The sequence below is a fragment of the Choristoneura fumiferana genome, chromosome 8 (genome assembly GCF_025370935.1).
Source record: "Choristoneura fumiferana chromosome 8, NRCan_CFum_1, whole genome shotgun sequence".
NCBI classification, from domain to species: domain Eukaryota; kingdom Metazoa; phylum Arthropoda; class Insecta; order Lepidoptera; family Tortricidae; genus Choristoneura; species Choristoneura fumiferana.
The window spans coordinates 11,406,469-11,431,236 of NC_133479.1; the positions used below are offsets into that span (position 1 = coordinate 11,406,469).

The 24,768-nt window shown below is 36.2% G+C and overlaps 2 protein-coding genes across 3 annotated transcripts; one reads left to right on the forward strand and one right to left on the reverse strand.

The window, feature by feature from the left end:
- Positions 1-202: 202 nt before the first annotated feature.
- On the forward strand, positions 203-16,833 carry LOC141430510 (purine nucleoside phosphorylase-like). Of its 2 annotated transcripts, none has more exons than XM_074091230.1 (6): positions 203-423; positions 1,897-2,009; positions 3,611-3,789; positions 10,954-11,196; positions 13,484-13,627; positions 14,491-16,833. In XM_074091230.1, the coding sequence occupies exons 1-6, from the start codon at positions 302-304 to the stop codon at positions 14,686-14,688; spliced, it is 999 nt and encodes a 332-aa protein (XP_073947331.1). In that variant the 5' UTR covers positions 203-301; the 3' UTR covers positions 14,689-16,833. The 2 variants fall into 2 exon arrangements, with proteins under 2 accessions (XP_073947331.1, XP_073947332.1); XM_074091231.1 differs by having other exon boundaries at positions 1,897-1,991.
- A 1,130-nt stretch (positions 16,834-17,963) lies between these two features.
- LOC141430511 (epimerase family protein SDR39U1) lies at positions 17,964-23,658 on the reverse strand. Its single transcript, XM_074091232.1, has 5 exons — positions 21,576-23,658; positions 21,286-21,490; positions 20,157-20,391; positions 18,855-19,088; positions 17,964-18,293 (listed from the first exon to the last, which is right to left on the reverse strand). The coding sequence occupies exons 1-5, from the start codon at positions 21,598-21,600 to the stop codon at positions 18,075-18,077; spliced, it is 918 nt and encodes a 305-aa protein (XP_073947333.1). The 5' UTR covers positions 21,601-23,658; the 3' UTR covers positions 17,964-18,074.
- Between the last annotated feature and the right edge of the window lie 1,110 nt (positions 23,659-24,768).

Consider the following 24,768-nt stretch of genomic DNA (forward strand, 5'->3'; position numbering starts at 1 on the left):
TTTCATCAGACGTATTTTTCATTCATCAATTTACAGCGTCAGTGCTTATACAATCTTAACGATGTACAATATCCTAGATTAGAGATTTGACCCCTAAACGTTTGTAATGACGAAATAAAGTTCGACTACTGATAAGGCGATACAAACACGAGAAACCGGGCAAAACGTATATTAGCTTCATCATTGGAAGGAGATATAAAACTAACTGAGAGACCACAGGATCCCGCATTGCATGTTCGGACATCGAACACAGTAGACCATTCCACTGATCTTATCTATTATTAGACACGTTAAATAAAACATGGCTCCCGTCAATGAAAAAGTATTAAACAGCAGCGGAGAGTTTGTGATCGCTAATAAAAAAGGGCTACCGGAAGTCGAAACGGAAAATGGAAACGGAACCAGCAACGGAAACAGTCAACAGTAAGTTTTGTTTCGTGTATTTCCGTCTTACTCACTTCCCATCTTAATTATATTTTCCAAATAAGTCTTAAATATTTAACTAACTGCTAATGACTAAGAGATCTAATCAATGAATTTTATTTATTCTACGATCACGGAAACAAATTCAAGCATTATTTTCAAAAAATATTCTTTGATAAATGTCAATGAGGGTTAAATAGAAACAATCAAAAGCACTTTATACTGAGAAATATGCACGTGCATGTAAATTAACGAGACGATACGACTTCTAAACTCAAACACACATCTATTAAAACAGGACAATGTATTGGTAATATCTGACCCAATATTACAGGGTAGATTTAAGAGGTTCCACTCTATCCATACTAATATTATAAATGTAAAAGTGTGTGTGTTTGTGTGTTTGTCCGTCTTTCACGTCGAAAAGGAGCGACGGATCGACGTGAGTTTTGGTATAGAGATAGTTTATGGGCCAGAGAAAATAAATGCACAGTTCCCGAGGGAACAGCGCGCGATAACCTATTCCACGCGGGCAAAAGCTAGTGTTTCATAATTTGAAAAAGTCTAGTTGTGTCATGAAATTTACCATACAATTGTATGGATGGACAACGAAAAACTAAGGTGTTCAACTTTTTGGATTCCACCTAGTACGTGCTAGTACATACTTACCAATATATACAAATACATGCCAAAATTACCTGACAACCTTATTTTTAAATGTTTATCCTTAAATGAGATTGCGGTATTTATAGTACCAATACCCTCAAAGGAATCTGGTCAATCACGTATCAAGTAGTTAAGGCCAGCGCTCGTTATGTTGCACGGAAGAATCGACCAAATGACGATAATTATGGCTGCACCACCTCTGTACCACACGCAAAACTTAACTATTACTTTGTAAGAAACTTCAACTTTAGCTTGTCTTGTAGTAAAAGAGCTTAGTTTTAATCCACATCTTAGTTAGAGCATTGTTCAATTAAGTTGCTCGTAAATTTCTGAAGGTGAAATCAAACATCATTATTGGAATGAAATTTCACGTCATCAGAAACCAGACACTACAAGTGTCAAAGTGTCTCATTATGATTGTTATTTACGGGAAAAATATACTTAGATAAGTACGAATAATTAGTTAAGTATTGTCGTTAAGATAAGACTAGAACCGTCGCTATCATGGATATTTCCGAAAGAGTATAATTGCAAAGACGAAAACAAGTTTAGTCAGTGGTTGCTGAATTTCAGTAAATTAAGTATATTATTACTCGTAATCTTAACAAGCCTGTCGAAGACTCAGCCTACCTTCCTTTCAAATTACGCCTACTCACTCACAAATCGAATTTTTAGAAGTTAACGACTCTGTGGGGGATTAGTCATTAGTATTGTTCTCTTATCACCATAAATTAAAATTGAATCTTAATGGTAATGATCGAAATTATAAAACGAAGTGCTATTTTTAATGTTGTCTTGCTCTTACAGGTATTCGTATGAGACTTTACTAGAGACGGCCAATTTCCTGCTTTCCCGAACCTCAGTACGGCCACACATCGGAATCATTTGCGGGTCTGGGTTGGGTGCGTATTGGAAAGATGGTATTTATTAATTTTGGCTACATAGGCATGTTATTTTATAAAATTAGAGGTTATCATATCCCTAAGAAATGAATTAATTCACAATTCTACAAAGTACAGCTCTATAATTAGTAGAGCCCTTCTTTTGTTAATGTACAGTTAAGGAAACTGAATCACGTAGGTAGGTACAATGGTGGAACCTTGTAACCTTACAGCCGATGGTCTGTAATGTTTCATCTTATGTGTTAAGTTTAGGGAGGGTTCGTTACAACCTTTGAGCTACTAATGTCACGGTGACATTTGCTAAAGAAATCATAGCGAAATTGATTACAAAAAAGTCCTATCCTGGTACGTGATTTAGTTTTTTCAACTGTACACTTCAGACTTTTTACCCGACTGCCCGAAGGAGGGTTATTTTTCATAATATTCTTAGGACTCTAAAATTAACGAGATTCGATATACATGAACATTTTAAATTTTGTCAATAGAAGGATTGAAAATTTTTGTTGAATTTTTATTTATTTTCTCTAGCTTTTACTTAATGTCAAATTGATTACATAGGCATGTATGTACTTATATTTAATTAACCTCATGGGTATCCATAGCTACTCGTTTTAAACTAAAGTAAAATCTATGCTTAAGGAGCACTATCTGTCATCTTGTAATTATTAGCCTTATTATAATTTATTTATTTATTTGTTGCTGTTTATCTCACTACCTATATTTATTTTGGACGTATATTATATGTACGATATAATTATGTAGGTATGTATTCGTAGATGTATTGCTGTTACGTTTAAATTTTCTTATCTACTTTTGATGCACCACCTGTTGTAAACTAGTCCTTACTTCTTTCTGTAAAAAAGGTTGCCTGGAAGAGATCGCTCTTAAGCGATAAGGCCGCCTATTGCTCACCTTGTAATATTTTTTTCTGTGTATCTGTTTTCTGTATCGCTTACTATGTCTGGTGTACAATAAAGAGTCTTTGTATTGTATTGTATTGTAAAATCATTGATTGTAAATTCTTCGTAGAGTTAAAACCGTTAAAACGATCATTTTACGACACCCGAATTGAGATCCTTACAGCGTGTCTGATAAGTATAATTATCATATGTACAGTCAAGTGCAAAAATAAGTATATATTCGAACCACTCAAAAATATGTATGATGATGTTTTTGTTACTTTGAATAAGTTCATATTTTTACACTTGACTGTACCTACCTACCTTTGCTCAATGAAACAAAACGAATAATAAATGCATTAAAGTGCCTTAATGTTTTCTAATTATTTAACCTTCTACTGTACTAACTAAGTAAAATATGAAAATGCTAATATCAGGCTACAACTGCTCTTTACCCTTTTATACGATTCTTAAAACAAGTAACTTGTTTGAGCATCTTCTTGTTCATATAGGTACCATCAGCCAAATAAGTGGTCTATTAATTTTTAAACAAGTTCCTATCAAATGAATATTATGTCATTTTGTCTCTAAAGTCGAACTTTCAAGGTGACAGACACGTCTATTGGTTTTAGTGTTTTATGACATGCAATCAATTAAGTATCAACTTTAGGGTGGTAGACCACATATTTGGCTGATGGTACATCATTCTTTGTACACCAGGCTCCCTGGCAGAGCAGATTGAAGACTCCGAAAGTATCGACTATGAAGAAATCCCTAACTTTCCCGTCAGCACAGTGGAAGGACATCATGGAAGACTGGTGTTCGGCAAACTCAAAGGAGTCCAGGTCGTTGCTATGCAGGGCAGATTCCACTACTACGAAGGATATCCTCTTTGGATGGTAAGTACCCTACCTAATTGCCCAATGCCGTATTCGTCGACTCATTATTTACGTACTTACCTACAACTGCAAAAATAACGGGTATAAGAATGTCTGTATTTTCTAGAGCTCGTACTTTTACAAGGAATACGCCATGTTCGTCCTTCCGCGGCTTACCTTATTTATAGACTGTTAATGCTAGTGTGTGTGCTAGTGTTTTGTTAAATAAAGTTCAGTCCAACAATTCAAGCATTATGCTGAAGGCGTCAGACCGCTGATACTCTGTCAGAACCGTCTGTGACTCACGGAATTATACACAAACAAACATACTAAACTTATCCATATGAAAATAAAATAAAGAAATAAAAATTGATTTAATTGTAAACAAACAAGAAATAAATAAATTACAATAAAGAATATTTAATTAACATTATTATAAAAAAATGTTCCTATTACGTGTAGTATGGTTAACATCGAGATAATTCGTTAATATAATCTAAAAAGTTAAAAATTTCTTGTTTCATTTGTTGTATAGGAAGTAATGATTTTGTAAAATAACTTCTTTGTCAATCAGTATGACAAGTGTAAGAAATAAAACGTTCTTACTGAGTCACGCTAGAAGTAGATATGGTCTGTCCCAGAATTCGAGATACTAAAATGACAGTCTGAAATGTCAAACGTAAAAATAATGTGGCCAGCATAAAAGGAACAGTGCTGCTCCGTGATTTCGGTTTCTTAAATAACCGATAAAATGTTTATTTGACGATAGCAAAAACAACATTAATGCATTCAATATTCTACTTTCCATTTTACTTTATCATACGATAAAGTGATGAAATCTAAGCACAGGTAAAAATACAGTGTTCATCACTTAGTGCCAACGTAAAAAATAATACAGAGGGGCTACTACAAAAGTAGAAAAACGAAGTTCGTATGGCACCGTCCCTTTCACTCGCGTATTGAATGAGATAAGCGTCAGCGGGACGGCAACATACGAAGTTCGAGTTTTGCATTTCGTAGTCAGGGCCAGCAGGGCTACTACGAAATTCGAAAATCGAAGTTCGTGTCGTTCCGTCCTTCTGACACTACTATTTAATTTAATACGTAAGTGAGAGGGACGTTACGGTACGAACTTTGATTTTAGAATTCCGGAGTAGGCCCTCAGATATCACACAACGTCATTGTTCATGTTTTTCGTATTCAAGTGGTATTCAACCGATTTTCGTTACTTTACTCGTATTGTCATCGGATGTGATCAGTGCGTTTTCTCGTGTTTTTATTTCGATATTCATATCATAGAATAATAAATCAAATATTCATTATTTTCATATTATTTAGTTAATGTAAAACTTACTTAGAATGAAATTGAAACTTAAACATCAACATCTATAAAAAGTCGAAATATCTCGAAAACGGTCGCATTTTTATTAGACCTATTTTACCTTTTCTAGAATGTCCTAAGTGCCCTACATTTTAGTACATCACGGATTCGTTCATATCTTAATATTTTACGACATACATACATAGGTACCTACAAAATCTTTCGGTAATAACCGGTTGCGGCACATCACTATTTATGAGACGCAAAAAACAGGTAACACATGAAACGTCATTTTAGTATCTCGAATTCTGGGACAGACCATAGGTACCTACTATAATTATAACGTTGGCTTTATCTTTTATTTAAATTTAAGGATATCTTTTATTTAAATACCTTGTATTAAGAACTGATAATTACAAATAAACTAACCATAGTTAAAAAACTGGAAGCATTTCATTTGTGTTACAGTTGTTACGTAATTTTTTGTGTATGTGTGATTAGATTTTAACTACTTCAGTATAATGCATGGCCATCTTTTTGATTCAAACAAAGTTATCAGTAGTTTTATTGTACTTATAAATAGGAAATTTTATCGCTGGCGTCATTTTCTTCGAATAAATAATTTTGCCAAACTTACTTTAAATACATTTTGGCTCACTTATTAAATTACGTGTTCGGCTTTCAAGTAGTTATACCACACGTGTGAAAAAGCAACACGTTTAATTGAAGTCATTTTACTTCACCTGGACAGCAACTATACTATATTAAACGAAATTTTCACATACTTTTATTTCTACATGTCATGTGTTATCGTACTTTCAAACTACAAAGAAAGTTTAAGCTGATGGTATTTAAGAAATTTTGACGTACTAAAAAAGAAGTTATTATTACTTAAGCGCCACTTATTTCTTAAAATAGTGCACAAAACAATAGGGAGTCTAGTGATAAACATAGCTAAATAAAAAAGATTTTCATATAAACTTATTTTATAAAAATCGGATGATTAGATGAAAAGATAATTTTTTTTTATTAAAAAAAAACTTTAAATGGGTTTGACATTGACTTTAAATGGTTTGGCATTTCAGTAATTTTGCCTTTTCAGTGACGACATTTAAAAACATGAAGCTCTCAATAATCTTACATTTTTTTAATAATTGAATTTCAGTTGGATTTTTCTCACAAAATTTACAATTTTGTGGAATAAAATACTTCGTGTGTCCCTTTGAGACTATCAACTAGTCTATCTCCAAAACCGTGACCCTAAATGACCCCCACAATATCCCAAAAAAAATTGGAGGTCCATGTGCTGAACACCCTGTATAATTATAATTTTATTATAATTAATCAATAAAAATTGGTCAAGTGCGAGTTGGACTCGTACATGAAGGGTTCCGTAAACAGTTTTCTGAAAATTCAGCTTTTCTTAAAATTCTTCTAATATAAGTTTTTTTTTGCTGACTGTACCTATCTACTTTATGCCCCTGGCTACCAAAGTACTCGTCAAGACAACAAACTAGTCCAAATTCGATGCGTGTCGTTTATCACAGTGTTCCTATGATCACCCGCTAGCTTTATCATCAGATCAACTCCCTGTTATAATAATATTGCATTGTCATCGGACTTATACATGCGTTTAAAATTTCAGCTCAATCGGTTGAAGATTCCACCCGAGCAAACATAAGTAGTTACATTACACTGCAAATAAATAGAATGCTTGTAATAAGTTTTTGTTAAAAAAATAATTTTTTAATACAAGCTTTTTTTGCCGAATGTACTTTTTTTGGACTGTACTTACATTGTCGTCTAAACTACATATCTGTACCAAATTTCAAGTCGGTAATATTAACTTTTGAGGAGTTCCCTCCTGCAGAGACGATCCTGGCAGGACCACTAAGATGTCACTACCAGATTATTGTATTGTCACCAAATTTACATAAGTACCTATGCCAAATTTCAAGTCGATCGGACGACTGGAAGTGGGTCAAATTTAGCTTCCAAGATTTGACCCAAACAAACAATAAGTAAAAAAATCAGGGCAAGCTAAAGAAAAGCTTCTAAAAATATCGCCGTAAGCACTTGTGCAAGTATTTTGAATAAAAAAACAATTTGAATTCTCATCCTCTTGGGTTCTGGTTGTTTGCTTCTGAATCCATTGCCCTAAAAGCGCCGCGCGCGGATCAAAAAAAAATTAGCTGTCAGCGGCAGTCAGCGCGGTTCATTCGCGGGAGTTCAGCGGACTTCGTATGTTGTGTAGGTAATTAAATTAAATAATAAGAAGCTCGACTAGTGTGAATTAATTTTGAACTGTACCTATTATAAACCTTGTAAATAGTGTTAAATTCTTAGTATGATTTTTTTGTGTAAAAAACAATAGGTAAACAGTGATTAGTACGGTGTGGATTTGGCGAGCGCTTTATCAAATTTGGCTTCATTGAGGTTTGTGGTTCATAAATTGCTTTATAAATTTTGCACAAAAACGAATAAACCACACAATCAGACAGTCACTATATTATATTATCGAAGCTTTTATAAAAAGTCATTAAAATCGCAAACTTAAAGGTAAATATTCAAACGACATAGCTACCCGTTGCTAGGCGACTCGGTGACCTTAGCAACGGCTAATAACGCCTAGCAACCAAAAAACGCTGAAAAACACACGTTTCTTGTATGACGACCCCCTTTAATTTGTAAGTTTACTTTATTTTTAGTATTTGTTGTTATAGCGGCCACAGTAATACATAATCTGTGAAAATTTCAAGAGTCTAACTTTTACGGCTTCAGAGATAGATCCCTGTGACAGACGGACAGACAGACAGACAGACAGCGGAGTCTCAGTAATAGGGTCCCGTTGGCACCCTTTGGGTACGGAACCCTAAAAAGGAAAACTATCACAGCTTAGTTGGCTTTACAAGTAAACGAATACTAAGTAGATCAAAACTTAATATTGAATATTTTTCGCATTTTGGTACGGAATCCTACACTGCGCGTGGCTCGACACGCATTTGACCGGTTTTTTTTATTAGCCCTACTTAGATTGCTTTTTTCTACCTTCAGTTACCTATTAGACATTATAATTCAAAAGAAAAAATCTAATCTCAACGCCGAGCGCTATAAGTGAGGATTCATTTGTCTCACAACTTATCTGGAAAAAATTACATCATTTAGTTCTCATATCATTGAGGATTACATTTTAAGTATCCATGTCAAAATTGACAAACGTGTTTTCCAATGGAAAATTGTCATATTGATATTACTGATTCATTCCGAGCCTAGCTCATATATGATAACGATAATCTTATTGGATACCTATAAATAAATAAGATAACGCGTGATGTAACAAACATCTTCCCATCTTAATGACCTATCGTAAACAAAAACATGCATTCAGTTGACTAGCGCACTAGTTGTGCCAGGCTAGGCACTTACGTAAACTATAAAGGATGAGTTGTTCAAATCAATCTTTTGAGGCTTCCGCATTCTGACAAGAAGGGCCGGATTTAGGGGAGGGCAACCGGGCCCCCCGGGACCTCCACAAAAGAGGGGCAATAGAGACTTCGTTTTTTTTTCCAAATTCCGACGAGTACATAAACACTAGTAAACAACTTTTCATCTGTATGTGTTCACTTCAATCTCAAATGGCCCATTATTTTATTTGGAAAATACCACTCCTTTGCTGCCCCGAGGCCTCCAGACCTCTAAATCCAAGGATGATTATAGTTTTGCCATGTCCGTCCGTCCATCCATCCGTCCACGGTTTAGCTAAACCTTACTATCTTTTAGAGCTGTCGAACTATGTGCCACACGTTGATGCGAGTTATTTTTTTTTTCAATTTCTTTTAATTTTCTTATATTTATTTTTGTAATTTAACTACAAAACTAAATAGCGGCTTTTACAAGACATCTGTACTCCAAATTTCATTGATATACATCTTGTAGTTTTCGAGTAAAATGCCTGTGACATACGGACAGACGGACAGACAGACAGACAGACGGACTTGACGAAACTATAAGGGTTCCGTTTTTGCCATTTTGGCTCCGGAACCCTAAAAAGAACACCGAGCTTGGCTCAGTCATTCAAGTAGTAACTACTTGCTTATTTCTTTACGCAATTAAACTTTCAACAATGGATGAACGCAGGATTTGATCATCATCATCATCATCATCAGCCTACAGCAGTCCACTGCTGGACATAGGCCTCTTCCATGGCGCGCCACAACACTCTTTCTTGTCTTAGCATCCATCCGCCCTCAGCGACCCACTTAAGTCGTCCGTCCACCGTACCTCAGGACGCCGTACACTACGTTTTCCCGTCCGTGACGCAGGATTTATTGGTTAAATAATTAAAGCAATAATATTGTCTGGGTGCTCTGGGTGATTATTTTTTATATTCAAGGTCCCACACACACAGGCGGCCGTTTCGTCTTTAAATAAATATTCCCTAACAGTCGATGGAAAATAAACGTGGCTGATGCAAGTTAGTCGTTCGACCCCCAGCAGCGAGGTTATCTCTTGTTTTTATTAGCATCACAATAAGAGGGTAAACGTCGCATTAAGATAGCAGACGGCTGTTTGCTGCGGTTTAAAAAGTCAAATAATTTATTTATACTAAGTAATAATTGGAACAGGAGAAAATGGGACTGGAAGCATCATACGTTTAAAGAACTAGCAAAATATTTTAACTTATAATTATAGCTAACGAATGAACTAAGCACTAAACCTCGATTTTGAAAAACTCACTACCTACCTATGCGCAGACGCATATTAACAGAATGAGATAAGACCAACGGGAGTGCAAAAACATTTGTGCGATTATTGCCTACCCAACCCATTTATTTAAACACCTACCTACAATTACTCCGAAAAGCTGCACTACTTTTGTAACTATCACGAGAGGTTTAGATTAGAGCCGCTACACGTCAATAAATATTGTGATAATTATCATGATATTTACTTATGTAACTTGGGCCGGATCACAGCACACCCTACACCATCAATACGGATCGCGTCAGTACTGAAGCGTTCGTTGTACGAGGCAGACGTGATGGACCCTAAACGGAGGAAAATTAGAGCTTATGTGACAATAATTGTAGCCCTGTAAACGAGTAAAAAGATGTCATGTCTGTCATGGATTCTTGCTCGTGGCATGGGTTCTCCGCGGCAGACGCAGAACCCACATACGCGGTGTCACGGACGTCTTCCATCGCTGCCGTCTCGCTGCGTACTGACGCGATAAATATTGACGAGCGACACTACACGCAAGATAAATATCACAATCAAGGTTCTGGGATCAAATCACAAGGATTTCCAGAAACCCAGCGATAAATATTGTGATCCGTCAATACACTACCCTACACGTCAATAAATATCGTAATCCGACAATAAATATCGGCGGATCACAATATTGATCTTGCGTATAGCACTCGCCTCTGTAGGCTTTAGTGCTAATTTTTGTTAGTCAAGTATCCCCTCTCCAGAAGCTGTTTTATTGACTTGAAATGTGAAAAAAAAACATGTTGTTAGTATATAGTCGTAATAATAAATTTAAAAGAAACACTATCTCAGCTTAGGTGGCTGATAGCTGACCAGAGCTTCTATGTTATTTATCTAAATTACTTAACTTAGAACCAAAACTTAGAACCATTATAAAGTCAGTTTAGACCTGCAAGCAAAATCGTGGAAGTTGTTTAACATTGCGAAGAATTGTTGATCGAAGTTGCGAAGCCAATTACCTAATTAGCGAAAGTTTTGAAGTGGTCATTGAAACGCAGCAATGTACACGACTTGCACATTTTTTCCAGGTCTAAACTGATCTATAAACTGGGCTTAACTGCTAAGTATTCATCACTCAAAAATTTTACTTCCAGTGCTGCCTGCCAATTCGCGTGATGAAGCTATTGGGAGTTAAAACTCTCATCGCTACGAACGCTGCAGGGGGTCTCAACCCCAACTACAAAATTGGGGACCTCATGATAGTAAAGGACCACATCAACCTCATGGGGTTCGCTGGCAACAACCCTCTGCACGGTCCCAATGATGAGAGGTTTGGGCCTCGCTTCCCCCCAATGAGCAGAGCGTACAACTTGGAGTATAGGAAAATTGCAAAACAAGTAAGTTTCGATGGCTAGGCCGTTTAAAATTGGCCGAACGAAATCGTTCGGTATGGGGGTGGAAATAGGGGTGGCCTAAGACCATTCGGGGCCTGGTGCGGTAAAGCTGAATGAGGCCCCCTAGTATAGAAATTTAGAAGTTGATGTACGAAGCATATTTTTAGCCTTGTTGAGGAATCAGGACTTTATCAAGAGAACTTGTGGACATTTGGAGACTCCCGGGGCTGGAGGCACGGGTCGGGCCGCCCCTTCCATCCCACTATTAGTCCGCCACTGGGAAACCGCTATCGCAATTTGTAAGAAAACCCACGAGTACATCAAATGGTTAGCTAAATTCATTTGGTGGTAGGGGCCACAGACCTACTAAAACTTTTAAAATAACAAATTAAAGCTTAATAGTTATGATATTTACAAGCTTTTATTTGGTTTCACCTGTCCCGTTGTCTGTTCTGTAATCAAATCTTGCAAGTTAAATACGACCAACTTCCAGTACTTGGACTGACTTGAAATTTGGTATACTTATGTAAATTGCGTGATAATACTTTTTTTTTTTTTTATTCGACTCGATGGCAAACGAGCAAATGGGTCTCCTGATGGTAAGAGATCTTACTTTAATACAATAATCTGGTAGTGACATCTTGGTAGTCCGGCCAGGATCGTCTCCACAGCACGGAACTCTTCAACGGTTAAAGGCATCGATTTGAAATTTGGTATGCAAATGTAGTTTGGGTGCAGTCAAAAAGAAGTACAGTCAGCGAAAAAATATTGCATTAAAAATATTTTTTTTACCAAAAACTTTTTTTTCACTTCTCATGCTCGTAAAGTTTGTGTTTATGCTGAATCTAGACGACATAAAATAACTTTTCATGCTCTAGTGCATAAAGTAAAATTTTCGTCTAAGACCAAGGAAATCAGGTGTAAACCGCCATAAACCAAAAGTTTCTACATATTTTTTTAATCATTTTTAATTTATATAGAAATAAAAATCGATCAAAATAAATCAATAAAACTGAAAAAATATAATTATAATAGTAATGCATTTAAATAAAAGGTACATAGTAAGTGAACAATTGTTTCCAGTGTTGCTATTTCATTTCCACGCAGTCGAAGTGAAAAGCAGAGTGTAAAACTCGAGCATTAAACCCATTTTCCCCTCGACGTGTCTATCCGCCCTCGCCGTAGGTACCGGCTTGGGTGGCTATATTAACGTCTTGGGTAAAATGGCTCATTTTATGCTCTTGTTGTACAATCTACTATACATTAGACTGTGCAGCTAACGTCATTACGGGGCTGTTTCACCATCCATTGATTAGTGTTAACTGGCGGTTAGGTGTGATGCCATCTCTATTTGTTTTGTTCGGCATCACATTTAACCGTCAATTAACACTAATCAATGGATGGTGAAACAGCGCCTAAGAGTGATAAATATTTACGATTCTTGTTTTACTTACATGTTGATTGTATGTAGGTATTTACAATTCTTAGCCCGGGTTATCTCAGGTTATTGTGCAGTACAAAGCAGTAACAAAGATTAAACGTCCTTCTAATGTACGATTACAATCAGTAACCATATGACAATATAATGATTTTTTGAATACTCGGTCCATAGCACAGAACTACAATAAGTTTACGTTTTTTTTTTTCAAAATGGCAGAGCCATGCAAGTTTCAAGCTCTGCAAGACAGACTCCTAAGGGCTACAGAACAGATACTAGATCTAATGATCTGTTCAGATCACAGAGCCACTGGCATTAGTATGAATAAGTTTAAAGCGTGTCCGTGTCACACACTAAGCAGATACGATAAGATATCTGTATCTGAACGCATATCTGTCAATATCGCTCCCTATACAATTCAATGAGCTAACACACACAGCGCAGACAACTTTTATTTTATCGTGATGTATCTGTGGGCACCGCCATATATCGAAAGATGGCAAAGATATTATCAGCGTATATAAATTGATCTGTGTATAATATCTGCCGATATAAATATGGTATAGTATTTTATCTGCAGATAGATACAGGTTGATGTGAGAGCCCCGCTGCACACGAGTAAATCTAGAAGAAATAAACACGAAAACATCCTGTATAAACAATCCGCACCAAAAAACGAGTCTACTCAGTTTGAAGGATTTAGACTGAATGTATCGTCTCGTATATTATCGTATCTGCATAGTGTGTGATAGTTTCAGATCATTAAGTTATTATACGCAGATAAAATATTATCGTATCTGCGTAGTGTGTGACAAGCTTAAGTCCTTACCTTCATTACGATCTTCCTTCCAGGTAGCAAAGGAACTGAACATCGACAACATAGTCCGAGAAGGTGTTTACACGTGCCTCGGAGGACCCAACTTCGAAACCGTGGCGGAACTCAACATGTTGAAGATGGTGGGAGTAGATGCCGTTGGGATGTCCACTGTCCATGAGGTAATATGCTATTTGAGTTCATATCGCAACAGACATCCTGTAAAGTAACAAGGTTAACTAAATAGGTAAGACAAGGAAGGTATCGCAAAAAGAACACCCTGAAAATATTTTTATCTAAAAATTTAATTTGTGTTAATGTCACGTTTTTGCGCGTTACATGTTGATCATCGGCCTAATGTACTGTACATACGAGTAGGTCGAGTAGGTGCACGGAGAAGTTACAATAGAGATCTCTCTCCAGGCAGATGTTATGCCTGGGGACCGAACTCTGAAGACACGTCGGAAGTTTATTTACCTACGCATCCGAGTTAAGAAACTTCGACAGCGCGATGCAGGATGTTGGAGTTTTTATATTTGCTCACTAGATGGCACTTGGAGTGGCGGCATAAAAACCTACTTAAAAGAAAAAAACTTACTTACCTACTAATATCTTTTATAGGGAAATTCATATAAACTAACTTACCCTATTATACTGACTGAATTATTCCAGTTACCTGTATACGCAATTTAGATATTTGGTTGGAAAAGCAAGTACCTTTTGAACAGCGTCCAGTGGTGTGGCGCAAAATAAAATGACACTAGTACACTAGGAACAGTCGCCATCAGATATTTAGGAGCGGCCAAGTTTATTAAAACTATCTAAAAATGAACTCTAATACCTTGAATATAGACTATATTTTTGACCTTGTAGGTATCAGTTGTACCTATCTGATGGTGACCGAACGAAAACAATTGTAATAGAGACGCTCCGCTAATGTCACTAGGGTGGTGGTTGGTAAAACTATAGTAAAGAAACTAAAAGCAACTTCCGATCCAACAGAATCACAACCCAGCCACCGTTTAATACCTAATTCAATTTCCAGGTAATCATCGCCAGACATTGCGACATGCGGGTATTCGGAATGTCGTTGGTCACCAACGAGTGTGTTACAAACGACGACACCGACAGCGAAGCCAACCACGAAGAGGTTCTCGACGTAGGGCGCATGCGCCAAGACATCCTGCGCAAATACGTCGCGCGACTAGTTGAAAGGTTCGCGGAATACGACGCGTCTCATTGAACAGTAGATTTTAAGACATTAAGCGATATAATGGTCCGTTCACGCCGGGTTACGTCTTGCCACAAGCCAAGAAGTTTGCACATGTGTAATGCATAAGGCTGCGTTGCCATCAAAAACGTGCGAGGTTGTGATGTGTTGCGAGGAATGTGTTTGTCATGAACCAATAGAAACTCTTCATTTACCTACTTATCCTCGCACAGCACATCTCTGGTGGAAACAGCGGAGCGGATCGAGGCCAAAGTAAATGAAGCGGTTCATGACAAACACATTCCTCACAACACATCCTTGCAAATTTCTGGTGGAAACGGACCCTAATGAAACGACGACGATGATTCTTCCATCGGGAAGAATCTGATCTCATTCGGAATACGACGGCACCTGAAGTGTTTTTCCAAAACCTTTTCATATCCATTCATACGAAACTTTATTATTTAGTGTCAAATGCCAAAACGAAATAGGTATGTACGGCTGCCCGGCTGTATGATAGGTACTGATCTGAAACTAATCGACAAGCACGATAAATACGAACTTTTCCGATAAAATACGATGGAAAACCATTACGCATTATCTGTACAACTGAACGGTAAGACTTCGTATATAGGTATACTTACTTCATCATCATCATCATAATCATGTCAGCCGAAAGACGTCCACTGCTGCACATAGGCCTGCCCCAGGCTTTCCACTCAGACCGGTCTTGTGCTTTCCGCATCCAACGCGATCCCGCGATTTTAACCAGGTCGTCGCTCCATCTTGTTGGAGGCCTACCGACAGCTCGTCTCCCAGTCCGCGGACGCCATTCGAGAACCTTCTGACCCCATCGGCCATCAGTCCTGCGAGCAATGTGCCCCGCCCACCGCCACTTTAGTTTCGCAATTCTTCGGGCTATGTCGGTAACCTTATTTCTACTGCGGATATCATCATTACTAATTCTATCCCGCAGAGAAACCCCGAGCATAGACCTACTTATATGAATACTAGGTACTTGTATACTTACTTAGTAATTTTAATTAGCAAAACATTCAAGCAAAGGACTCAAGAAAATGACAAAACTGTGGTGTGGGCGATAGCGCTTATGTAATGTGATTTGGGTGCTCAAATCTTATCTTATTACTTTGCCAGTAGATGCCGTGTTTAGATCGTTTAGTTAGAGCACTGTAACCGCTCATACACTTCTGCTGCTTACAGATCCTACCTATTTAGATTTCTGGTTGCATAGTAAGTATTGCCAAATGGTTTTCCTTGTTGGACGAAGTTACAATTGCGTAAACGTAGCACATGATAAATAAGAAGAGGCAAAATACTACTTTACTTTACTAAACCCAATATTGCAAGTCTTGAATGCTACAGGTAGTCATTCACGACGACGCGTGCCGTGGTTCTTATTACAATGTCATTAATGTCTAATTTTGATAAAATCACGCGTCTTCGTGGATGGCACTAGGTATATAAAGCGTCTCCCATCGAATACAATATTCCAAGGCCATCTGACAAATAACAAACTATACATGAGGAGCCTAGAAAAAGAGATTGCAGAATTACTGAAAGTTAGGAATACCTATTGGTTTAAATGACGCCCATACCGTGGAGATATGAGGTGAACCTAAAGAGTCAACAGCAGAAGTAGATAAGTTGCGATTGTAGAGCTAAAAATGATCTTACACGACTCACTTTACTAGTTACGGTAAGTAAGTACCTGCTGGGCTACTACGAAACTCGAAACTCGAAGTTCGTATCGTACCGTCCCTCTCGCTCTCGTATTAAATAGTATAAGTGTCAGAGGAACCGCACGACACGAGTTTCGTAGTAACCCTGCTCATAAAGGGGGTGTGTAGATAAAATTAAGCTGCGACCGCAACTCATCTACTTCTGCTTACTGCACCTTCCTGGTGACAATTTCATGGTATCCTACGCGTGAATGCATACACCTGTCTACATCTAAAATAATGAGAATATTAGGTACATATTATATATTCGTAGGTATTTAGTAAATTGCATTATATTCATAAGATACTTAGTATGTAGCTTGAATTGTTTAAGATTATGTGCATTTAATTAAATATCTATTTAAAAAGTTTCATAAGTACGTATGTGTTAGTTTTATAAATGAATACACAATAAAAATGAACATAAAACAATAAATAACTGGAAGTATTATTTGACCTCTTAAAAAGTTACGCCGTTAAAAAGACACAGTCGAACATAAAACCTCCTATTTTTACAAGTTTTTTTTTAGTTTTACCTGTCTGTCTGTCTGTAATCAAATCTTGCAAGTTAAATTCGACCAACTTCTAGAAGTGGGATTGACTTGAAATTTGGTATACTTATGTAAATTGCGTGACAATACAATAATCTGGTAGTGACATCTTGGTAGTCCGGCCAGGATCGTCTCCACAGGACGGAATTCTTCAACGGTTAATGGCATCGACTTGAAATTTGGCATGCAAATGTAGTTTGGGTGACAATGCAAGTACAGTCAACAAAAAGTACAGTCAGCGAAAAAGCTTGTATTAAAAATTAAATTTTTACCAAAAACTTATTTTCGAATTTAGTTAAAATTTGGTATGTACCTAGAGAGATGACATGGCTGGATTTTCGGAATAATACAAGTGATTACTTTTTATTTCGATATGCCAAAGAGATCAGTATGAATGGACAAGTAAAATCTTGTAATAGCAAGTACTTTGTCTAGAAACAAACAAATTAGCTAATTATTAAGAAAACTATCGAATAAATGAAACAAATTCTTGAATGGTTGTTCTTAAGCAATTCAACTGTAGACTGATTTGCACTGAATGGTTCTGACGCAATGAATGGTTTACGCAAGCAAACCTGCGGGTAAAACATTAGGGAATAAAATTATCGTGGCATCAACATTACTTTAATAAGTTAATTTTACCAGTTTTTTACCATCTTTTTCAGTATAATAGCTGCGATTTCATCATTTTAAGTGAAAAAGAACCAATATCATTGTAATGTTATAAAAAATACATATTAATATAATGCAATCCAGACTTTCTTTGGAATATGAAATTTAATAGTTAGCCACTTCATATTTCTTCTAAATCTTCAGATTGCTTATTTAAAATGATAATAACTAGACGAGTACCAACGAAAGACTAGTTTGCATCTATTTGTACAGATTATACACTATACTGTAGAATATTTAGTAATTTGCGCTAAAGTAAAAACATTTATATCTGAATCATAAAGTTACGTTTTCTCTCATAATTACAAACAATACTTCAAAAATAAATACACACAAGACATTAAACTGTCATTTGATACTAATAAGTTTTAATTTATGTAAAATGTACATAATTATAGCATTTGACAACTTTAACAACTACTTACTACAATATTTACGTATCTAATAAATAATTAGTCTATTCGAGTGGATGTTTCTTAGGGAAAAGATGAGCAACCTCCTTGCAAGCTTCATCTATGTTACTATACTTATATTCAAACCCATAGTCTTGAACTCTCTTTGGTATGACATGCTGTCCCTTTGTCATAATCATGGCTCTTTCAGGGTTAAACAGGAAGTTCAGAATTGTTTCAGGCACTGGGAACAAGGCCGGTCTCTTCAAAGCTTTTGCAAAGGACTGGAATAGAAATAGAGCAATTACATTAGTTTGATTGGAACCAATATCTCTATTACTCTATTAGTTTTACACACATTAAAAGACTTTCTGACGACTTCAATATATTTAAAGTGACAAATAGCTTACTCGTTACCTTAGCAACAAGGCTAAAAACTTCTTTTGTAATTGAAAATTTTAAAAAAAAAACTATTTTTTATTAAAGGTCTTGTCAGGCACAATAATTGTAAGTCTGACGATAACAAAAGTTATCAATCCATTCTAAAATTTAGAAACTGTTATACCTAGACACTTTTGTGTTTTATATTAGGCATTGTTACAGTTGCCTTTCTGAATCTACCTTCCTTTTCCAATAAATATCTTCACTTTATACTATCACCTTCCTTTTCCTTCTTTTATTGTCACTATGAATAAAGATGTCTGTGTTTATTTTGATTGAATAAACAGAGATAGCATCACAGATATCTGTCACATTAAATACTAGGAACTTATCAGAGAATACTAGGCCAATAAATTTTGGACAGTAAATTAGTACAAGTATTACTCGTAAGTAAAAAAAATTACCTTTGTAAAGTCTTTATTTGTAATGACTTGAGGTGCAACACCATTAAGTACACCTTTGACATGATCATTCTCTATAGCAAAATGAATAAGTCGGGTCAAGTCATCCAAATGTATCCAAGGCAGGAACTGCTCACCAGAGCCAATGCGGCCCCCAAGCCCAAAGTAGAATGGTATAAACATATTTTTTATCATACCACCAGAGCGTCCAATAACTGCACCAGATCTTATTATAACCTGAACGGAAATTTCATTTAAACTATTAAAAAAGAATAGTGAAAACTAAGACCAATAGTTATGATCAGCGGATAAAGAAGAGGGGGGGGGGCCCAAATTCAAATGTCCCCCTGCAACTACATCCTCACTAGGAAAAAGTGCTAATGCATAAGTAATTGTCCAGAAACCATAAATAAAGATGTTTGCTCACCATTTGTAATAAATAAATCTCATGAGAAAGAATTCCACATGGTAGCAGTTTGTGTTATAAGTACTATATCGTCACTACTCTGAAAAAATCTTGTATCTCAAAAAATTGACCTTTGAAAATACAATGTACATAAAGTTTACTAAGAAAAGTATCAATTATGAGGTAAGTACAAGCTTTTTTTAAAGTAGTGAGAATATACTAGACAACAGATACTCAAATACATATTAAATTCAAGAAAAAACATTCATAATTTTCATCATACATTATCTATAATATAAAAGTGAACCGCCAAGACGGGACAAAAAAAAAACGAGACCGAGCAGGATGGCGCTCTACAACATCATTTTGACATGTTTCTCCCAAACAACGCATTATTTCTCTGGAATTTTAAAGCAATTCGAATCTTTGACTTTGGGACTCACGAAAAACTAGAGAAAATATGATATTGGGTGTGTACATTTTGTAAGTTCGAATTTCGACCCAAAAACGAGTGATCTATTATATAATTATGATGATGTCTGAAATAACACAGGCTACTATTACTCCAATATTCCCACGGGATAGTTGCTCTTAACACAACACCTCAACGAAGATTACGATATAAATTTTGGGATTTTTCACAGGAATTTTGTAAAATCCCAGAATTTCAATTGTAACCACCAGATGTGCAAAGCCGCGAATAAACTAGTTTATATTATTATTGACCCTGACTGGGGATCGAATCCACAACCTAAAGCCTTGTAGTCAGGTTCACCAATGGGATATCTGGTTGTCAAATTCATGGAGTACTTCTGCATGCAGTCCTTGGTTGATTGGGTTTTTATAGTCCAATATGGATCATACTATATAGAACAGTTGGTTATTTTAGAAATACTTACAAGCCTAACAGGAGGGTCAACTTGAGCTGCTTTTTCCCATTCAATAACCAATTTTGAGAAGAAATCACTGCCAGTGGTAGAGCTGCCTTCATCATATCGCCTTGAGTCTGAAGGTTCATATGCACCAACTCCTGTGACTACAACATACACCTTTGGTTTGTCTTGGGCCTTGTTTATCGCTTTTGCCAGTGCTTTTGTGGTATACACTCGAGAATTTTGGACATTTTGTTTAAACCTGCGAAATAAAAGATTAACTGAATGAATTTCAAAACACTCTTTATGCCTCAATATGGGAATCTCTCTCCAAGCAGATGTGACGCCTGGATATAAAACCTTTATTATAATATGTAGGACAGAATAGGCTAACAATTTTTTTTTTTTTTTTTTTTTTTCCTCTAATATTTTAACGAGGCTTTAGCACACCAAATGTGACTATGTCAGCCTCATGGGGAGCCTCAGATATATACACCACACTAAAGACAGATATTACACTCTCCCTTGCACTGAAACCACGTCTCTGGATGCAAAGGCCCGTCCAATGAATCTGTAAATTCGCGTCGCTTCTTCTGAAAGCGGTCGACTGAGAATTACATTTACACCTCCATTAAACAAGCCCATACCATCCAAATACCTGACTCTGATCTCCTTATTCTGATCACATTCCACAAGAAAGTGAATAAGGTCTTCAGTCTTATCACATCCCATACACAAAGGTGATTGCACAACTCTCATCAAATGCAAAAAACAATTAAGTGGAATGTGACCAGATCGAACACGTAGTGCTGACACAAGAAGGCCCCTGGAAACAGCTAGGAAAGGCTAACAATAATAATAATAATATAATATGTAGGCAATATCTTTCTCGAGAAAAAAAAATATTCAGATTTTACCTAAAATAAAAAATATGTATGTTGAGTAGGGCTGCGCCTCAGAAATTAAAAATATTATTTCAACAAGACACAAGAAGGGCTGATACACTTAAGTTTACTACATTTATTCTGAAGACCAACTAAATTAACAATATGCAAAAGTAGATTAGGTACCTAATCAAAAGACAGTAAAAACAGCAGCAGTACCTCACTACTTTACTCAACAGTCCAGCCTTACATAATAGTATTTAATTCATTACCCAGGAGACCAGGCTTTAGTAAAGTCCATGAATTGTTGGCCTGCGCAGTTAACCACAGCACAAGTATTTTTCGGCAACCCACTCGCCTCTAAAATTGACCAAGATATGTTGTTTGTGGCCGGCATTCGTGCTACGTTCTTAACGTCGTATCCATTTTTCGAAAGTAACTCTCCCAAGCGACGACCTATAAAGCCGGTTCCACCGCCTACAGAAGAAAATAGTAAGCATACAGATTGTTCATATTGGTATAGCTAAAGCATGTTTGATTTAACATAAAAATCAAAACTAACCGATTAGAATTTTCCTTGTTGACATTTTTGGAGCCAAATTTAATTACATAACAATTCAGTACAGTACCTACAAATATCTATTTTTGACGAATGTAATTAATTTAGCGAAGAAACACTGAACAAATTTTAATTAAAAAAAACAAGGACAACTTCCATCCGTCAATTTATTTTGCTATTTGTATTTTCTCTTACATAGAAAAACAGAAAAACAAACTATAGGGGCTACTACGAATCTTGAAAATAGAAGTTCGTGTCGTTCCTCTATTATTATGGTACTATTCAATGGAAAAAATCAATTGTGTAAACAAATGTGGTGACTGACATTGACACTTGACTGACGACTGGCTGACTGACTGACTGACGTTGGCTCTAGTGATGTGAAAGCTCTTTAAGATACTTCAATCAGCAGTAAATAATTATTTTGAATTTACTCATATTTCATTATTATTGTTTTCCCTAAGTTTAATTTTTAAAAATGGCGAATCACGTATTCTCTTAGTCCTGTTCAAGAGTCATTCACAATGTTTCCATGTCCCTTTAAACATAAAATGTTTAATAGCATTTTCACGAAGTTTTAGAATTAGGTATATCTTCAAATATATATACCTAACGTTTTTTCCATACAAACTTACACTCCCCTTTATACCCCTTTAAGGGTAGAATTTTTAAAATGGTGAAACATGTATATCCACTTATATTATTTGACGTATATTTTCCCCAAGGTTTATGATGGAGTATTTTAGAATTGAAAGGGTCAGTTAAAATATGGATTAATTTAGAATTTTTTGCTGCTTAAGTAGCGTAGTAGAAAAAGGCAACCTGAGATATGTGTGCACAGGAGAAATTTGTATCTTGACTCCTGTCCAACGGTGGTGTAGGGGTTATAGTACGCAGTACGGATTGCTGAGGACCTAGGTTCGATTCCCAGCGCTGGTCTCTTTTTCTGGTTTTTCTGTGCATCCATGTCTCAGTTTGTATTTTCGATATAATTTAGAAGAGGCATTTTTAAATTTACATAAGACAGGGAAATGAGAGTAGACACAGGGAAGTGATTCAAAATGATTGTTTGGTCCAACAATGGACTCCACAGTAAATATGATAAGTACTAGTAAATAGAAATCTACATAATTTCTACTATAATACTCTTTTATCGTCCAACTAGTGTTTACCCACGGCTTCGCACACGTAAATCATTAGGTCCAACAGCTGAAATACCGGGATTTTTAAAAATTGCCGTGGGAATTCCCGAAAATTAAATCGTTGTTTTCATTGACATTACATTAAAAACAATCATGGTAAAATTTCATGACTCTAAGCCCAGCGGTTATTAGTTCGAAATTTTATCCCTATCTCGTGGGAATATCGAAATAAAAAGTAGGCTATGTTTTATTCCAGATGTCAAACTATCTATATACCAATTTTCATGACAAAGCTGAGCGGTTGTCATTTCAAGATTTTATCCCTATCCCATGGGAATATCGGGATAAAAAGTATCCTATGTTATCTAACTTTTCGCCAAATTTCATCCAAATCCGTCCAGCCGTTTCAGCGTGAAGAAGTAACGAACATATTCACTCACTCACTCACAAACTTTCACATTTATAATATTAGTAGGATTAGTAGGATAGTAGGATAGGATTAGAAACCTTTATAAACCTTCATTAAATAGTGTAACTTAACACAAATAATTAATATCTACGAATAAATTAATTTGCAGAGCCAGCCATAATTATCGGTAGGTAAGGCTGGTTCAGTCAAATAATTAATTTTGTTGGTACAGCACTAAATTTCCAGAGACTAGACCGACCATAGACCAACTTCGGTGAGGAAAAAATTATCATGTCAATTTGACAAATATAACGGATTTTCGTCTTCCATTTAATTCTATAAAATAAACATATTTACACGATTATTTAATGATAAAATGATTGTTAAAAACAGTGCTGAGCTCATTGAGATGTGAATATGATCGGGATTGGCGTTCAAATGTAAGTAACTACGGAGTAATCGTGAAAAAATGCTTTGTTTACACAATTGATTTTTTCCATTGAATAGTATTATACACTATTTAATACGAGTGAGAGGGACGGTACGATACGAACTTCGATTTTCAAAATTCGGAGTAGGCAGTTAATTATTTTTTCATTTATCATCATTTTTTTGTTTTTATTTTACAGCGTTTTTAATATTAACTCGAGTATTTTCTAAGGGAGAAGGAGTATCCATGGAGGTCCAAATCATGCCAAAACAAAATAGGAAAACTAGGCAGCTGGGCTACTACGAAACTCGAAACTCGAAGTTCGTGTCGTGTGGTCGCTCAGTCCATAAACGAGTAGGTAAGCAATGTTACTAGTAAAATGTTCTCTGTTCCTTTCAAATTTCTTGAGAAAGTTCAATTAATCTTTGAATAAAATGTTTAATTATTAAGATTGAATGTTTAATATGATATAAAAACATATTGATGTACTTTCACTATTATATTTTGGTTATGGCAAGAAAGCAGAATTTATAGGTAAGTTATTTTAACAAGGAGCGCTAGATTTCGCTAGCTTCTATGCAAATTGAGGAACCTACATACTATTGAGAAGAGACCATAGCGTGACTTATTAGTCTGTGATGAACACAGATTACTAATATGTAGCTAGCTATGATGAACATGAACATTTGTTTGCGTACTTTGCGTATCTGCAGGGCTACTACGAAACACGAAACTTGAAGTTTTGTGTCGTGCGGTACTGCGGTCCCTCTGACACTTATACTCTTCTTATAATTAATTACGAGAGCGAGAGGAACGGTACGATACGAACTACGAGTTTCGAGTTTCATAGTTAGTAGCCCAGCAGACCCTATACCACGAAGTGCAAAACTCGAACTTCGTGATGTTGCCGTCTCGCTGACGCTTATGTCATTTAATAGGCGAGTGAAAGGGACGGTGCGATACGAACTTCGATTTTCGAGTTTCGTAGTAGCCCAGCAGACCCTATCCCTATACCACGAAGTGCAAAACATAAACTTCGTCTCGCTGACGCTTATGTCATTTAATAAGCAAGTGAAAGAGACGGTGCGATACGAACTTCGATTTTGGAGTTTTGTAGTAGCCCCTCTGTCACTGACTTCATTGCTGTGTTGCTGTGCTGTTGTTAGTTATCTGTGATCTGTCATGTTCAGTCAGACGCACGCACACGCACGCACA

Coding starts and splice junctions, on each gene's coding strand:
- LOC141430510 (XM_074091230.1), top strand. CDS start 302: ATGGCTCCCGTCAATGAAAAAGTATTAAACAGCAGCGGAGAGTTTGTG. Junction 424..1,896: donor AGCAACGGAAACAGTCAACA/GTAAGTTTTGTT, acceptor TTGCTCTTACAG/GTATTCGTATGAGACTTTAC. Junction 13,628..14,490: donor GGATGTCCACTGTCCATGAG/GTAATATGCTAT, acceptor TTCAATTTCCAG/GTAATCATCGCCAGACATTG.
- LOC141430511 (XM_074091232.1), bottom strand. CDS start 21,600: ATGTCAACAAGGAAAATTCTAATCG. Junction 21,491..21,575: donor AACAAGGAAAATTCTAATCG/GTTAGTTTTGAT, acceptor TTTCTTCTGTAG/GCGGTGGAACCGGCTTTATA. Junction 20,392..21,285: donor ACTAAAGCCTGGTCTCCTGG/GTAATGAATTAA, acceptor TTTATTTCGCAG/GTTTAAACAAAATGTCCAAA.